Source organism: Belonocnema kinseyi, chromosome 10 (genome assembly GCF_010883055.1).
Source record: "Belonocnema kinseyi isolate 2016_QV_RU_SX_M_011 chromosome 10, B_treatae_v1, whole genome shotgun sequence".
NCBI classification, from domain to species: domain Eukaryota; kingdom Metazoa; phylum Arthropoda; class Insecta; order Hymenoptera; family Cynipidae; genus Belonocnema; species Belonocnema kinseyi.
The window spans coordinates 6,866,226-6,870,404 of record NC_046666.1 but is presented as its reverse complement, the minus strand read 5'-3'; the positions used below and the strand labels follow the sequence as shown (position 1 = coordinate 6,870,404).

The window sequence follows — 4,179 nt, the reverse complement described above, 5'->3', positions numbered from 1 at the left end:
TGAAATAATTTTCAGTGAAGTTCCTACCAAAATGCAGTACCTAAACGTACTTTATTGCACTCTAATACATTTCCCAAAGTTTCAGCTCGATATTTTATTTACGAAAAAAGTTCTTAGGTTCAAAAAAACATTCAGTGAACTGAAAAACTGTCGTCGGTAATATAGGTATTTAGCTGTGTCACATGCCCTTAAAAATGTATATATTTGTTTTGTTGAAAATTCAGCTGCTTGGTGATAGTTGAAGCAATATGTTAAAAATTAATTTTTTAGTTTAAAATTCATTATTTGCTGAAAAATTCATTATTTTGGGTAGAAAATTCAACTATTTTGTTCAAATTTTTCTTTTTGGGTTGAAAGTCCATCTTGGTAGAAATTTCATTTTTGTTGTTGTTGAAAAGTCTAATGTTTAGTTGAAAATTTTTTTTTATCCAGTATTAACTTTTTGTTGAAAATTCAAATTATGAGTTGTAAATGTAAATATTTGGTATAAAATTAATAGTGTTTGTTAGAAATTCAACGATTTGGTTTAAAGTTCGTCTTTCTTGATTAAAAATGAACTTTTTTGTTAAACATTTATCATTTCTGATTTATAAGTCAAATGATTTCTAAAAAATTAATTTTTTTGGATTGAAAATTCAACTATGTTGTTAAAAAAAATTAATATATCTCTACTTGCAATCTTAAGAATATGATACCTACGTTAATGTTATTAAACAGAATTTATTCCCCTATATTTGTGAAAAATCGCCATTTTTCTCTTTTTTGAGATCATAAATAAATTATTTCTGTTAATTTAAATATTTTTCTTATATTTATAATTTTAATTTTTGTTCCAGAATGACGAGATGATTGCAAGTCTACCGGTGAACGGTGGGGCCAGTAATGGGGGGCCGATGAGTCGGGTGGGGCGTGGGATTGCACTGCATAGATCCAATTCCAGCCTGGAATTACCCCACAGTCCAGATCCTGGATCCCGAATACCGGAAACCCCCCTAAGAAGAGAATATGGTTCCCATGGTAATTCTATTTTTAATAATTAAAAATTATTTTTATGGATTCAAGAATACAATATTACAGTATCAACTAATTTAATGAAAATTCGCCTCTTGCGCTTCAAAGTTAAACTATTTTGTTTTAAATTCATCTCTTTTGTTTAAAAATTATTATCTTTTTGTTGAGAACTCAGTAATTTGGTTGTAAATTCATCATTATTTATTAAAACTTAACTTTTTTGTTGAAAATTCATCTTTTCGGACTAGAAAATAAAAAATTTAAGTTGTAAATTAAAAAAAAAAAAAATTAACCTTTAAAAATAAAAACTGTTGTAGGAATTGAAATTGAGAAAAGTCCCGATTTGTTTATTTCAGGAAGCATCGACGTGGTGGCGCAATCAGTGTCCGTAAACGAAAACCTCTTTGCAATGCTGCAAGATTTTCGACCACCAGATCAGCGTAGTCCCTCTTCTTCGGATTTTTTGCGTCGAGTACAAGACCCCCAATCACCGGACATCGATGAGGTTTGTGGTCCAACCGGAAGTAGTCCAAAACTGCGGTTGAAGCTAAATCGACTCTGGGGTGGTAAACCACCCCGAGGGGTCGAGGAAGCTTGCACCAGTCCAGTTATCTCCGCAGACGTTGAAGAAAGGCACAGAAGAAGGGCTTTTGCTCATTACGATTGCCAGTCCTTCACTGCAAATTTGGGATATGCTGCGAAATTAAGAGGCTTACTTTTAGCCAGAAGAAGAAACACAGCCACTGGAGCTTCTGCAGCGAGTTCCTTAAGATCCTCGACTCCTGATGAGGCTCCTGAGGAAGATTCTGGAGATGGAAAAGGTCTTTAGTCTTTATTTTTACTTGTCTTTATTTATTTTTGTTGTAATGAAAAGATGCATTTTATTTATGGGCCTCCGGTTTGCAACTATTTTTAAAAAATGACTAGGGTGGCTACTAGAGTTCTTATATGTCCAAGAATTTATGTTGAGCAAAAGTCTCTCGAGAATATGCTCAGAAGTTAAACTCGAAGAGACCATTTATAGAGCAGGGTAGCCGCTGGACCGGAAACCCGGGAAATGACAGTGAATTTATTTTTTGACCGGTAATTTTACAACATTTTTAGAATAAAAATTGTGTACAACTTTGATTTCAACAGTTTTTTAAATAATTTTTCAAATTTTGATTTTTTAAATTATTATAGCCTTCAGTTTAGAATGCCTAATTCGAAAATCTTTTACTTAAAAATTTTTTCATTTTAGATTTTTAATTTTTAAAAGCAGATATTTTAATTTAAAGAATTTTAAAATGCAGTTTTGAAGGCTTAAAAAATTAAAAATTAGAATTTTTAAAAATCTGAGATCTTTTAATAAAAAAAACAGTATGGTCGCCGGACCGGAAAACCGGGAATTTTACGAATTTTCAGAAGAAAAATCTGCCCAACTTCGATTTTAACAGTTTTTTAAATAATTAAAAAGCAGTTTTGAAGATTTAAGCAATTAAAAATTAAAAACATTTTTAGATGAAACTTTTTTCTGAAAATTTTATTTTTAAATAAAAATTTTCATGATTTATCAATAATATACTTATTAACATATTATTTTTATTCATTTTTTTAGCCTTCCAAAAATGTAAACGTGCATTTTACTATTTTCAACTTGAAAATAAATCCATAATGTTATAGTCATAATCAAAGGTTTTTATTAAATTAAAAATATTGTTAGTCTAAATTATTTCATTTTTATCCCATTTAATTTGAAATTTCTTAATGTAGGAAAAGAATAAGTACTTAATATTTAGCAATATTTCACTGTTCGTTTAAGACGAGTGAATCGAAACCAAATATTTAAAAGAAAACAATTTGAAACTGAATTGTTTTACATAGAAAGCTTTGAATCTTTAGATTTTCGAAGAACTTTTGAACGTTTAGCGTTACAATTTTAATTAGTCTATTTAAAAAGTGTTTAATTTATAAGTGAGATTGTTAAATTTTGACGCATATATAACAATTGAACGCTTATTATTTGTAGAAAAAATTTGAGTAATTTTAAGAGATATTTAGAAGTTTTGAAGAGATTCAAAATTAATTAAAAACTTGAAATTATTTCAAATGATTTAAACGAAGTGTGTTAACATTTTTTCCAGAACTTTTAATATATTTTAAAATGAATCGAAATTTTCCTACAATTTTTGAAAATTCTGAAAATTAAAAAAAAATCATTAAATCTTCCATGTTCTTCTTTCACAATCTTTAAAATCTTTTTAAATCTTCTTAAACCTTCTGTTACAATGATTTTTCAAAGTGAAAAATCATTTTCAATTTTCCTGAGAAGCTTAAGAAAATTTTTATTCTTTGGAAGTCTTTCGCAAGTCTTACAAAAAATGTAAATTTTTTGTTTTAAATCTGCAAAAATGTACATTTTATTTTAAATTTAGCTGTAAGTATTTGAAATTATTTCAAGTTCTTAATTTAATTCGAATCTTTTTAAAACTTCAAAATATCTCTTAAAATTACTCTAATATTTTCACAAATAATAAGTGTTCTATTATTATTTATAAATTCAAATTAAATTTTTTTTTATTTGCAGGATTTTTTAAAAGTTATAGAAAAAATTCAATTTATTTTGAAATATATTTAAAAGTTAGAAAAAAATTCAAAAATCATTTTGAATTTGGAAAAATTTAAAACCACTTCTAGATTTCTCAAGATTTTGAAATAAATTGTAAAGCTTTTAAAAGCATGCCTAGACTATTTAAATAAAAATAATTTAAGAACTGTTAAGTTAAAAAAATTATTTTTCAATTTTTAATGTGTCTAGTTTAAAATTACTTAAAATAATATAATTTTTTAAATTGTTAAAGTCCATTGCTTGATTCTTTAATTTAGACTATTGAAAATGTTAACGTGGATTTATATTTGTGGAATAATTGAAAAGTGTACACCATTTTTGAATTGAAAACATTTTACACTTCAATTTTACAACTTTGGAATTCAAGTCTTTCATTTTGAATGCTTTAATTTGTTGCTTACTGTTTATTACTTTATATGGAAAAATGTTTAGAATATAGTTTGATTTTTTCAATTTCATTGGCCGTGAAAAATGTTTGAGAACCGGGAAATGACCGGGAATTTTTTTTCGTTTAAAACGGCCATCCTGATGCAGCATTTAAGAGAAATTAAAACATTTAT

General features: G+C 27.1%; 1 protein-coding gene across 4 annotated transcripts in view; it reads left to right on the top strand.

The window, feature by feature from the left end:
* LOC117181491 (signal-induced proliferation-associated 1-like protein 2) overlaps positions 1 to 4,179 on the top strand; it is a 233,439-nt gene that overhangs the window by 168,397 nt on the left and 60,863 nt on the right. For all 4 annotated transcript variants that reach the window (XM_033374213.1, XM_033374211.1, XM_033374214.1 and 1 more), the window contains exons 3-4: positions 837 to 1,017; positions 1,368 to 1,832. In XM_033374213.1, the coding sequence (XP_033230104.1) occupies positions 846 to 1,017; positions 1,368 to 1,832 (637 nt within the window). In that variant the 5' untranslated portion in view covers positions 837 to 845. The remainder of the gene's footprint in view (positions 1 to 836; positions 1,018 to 1,367; positions 1,833 to 4,179) is intronic.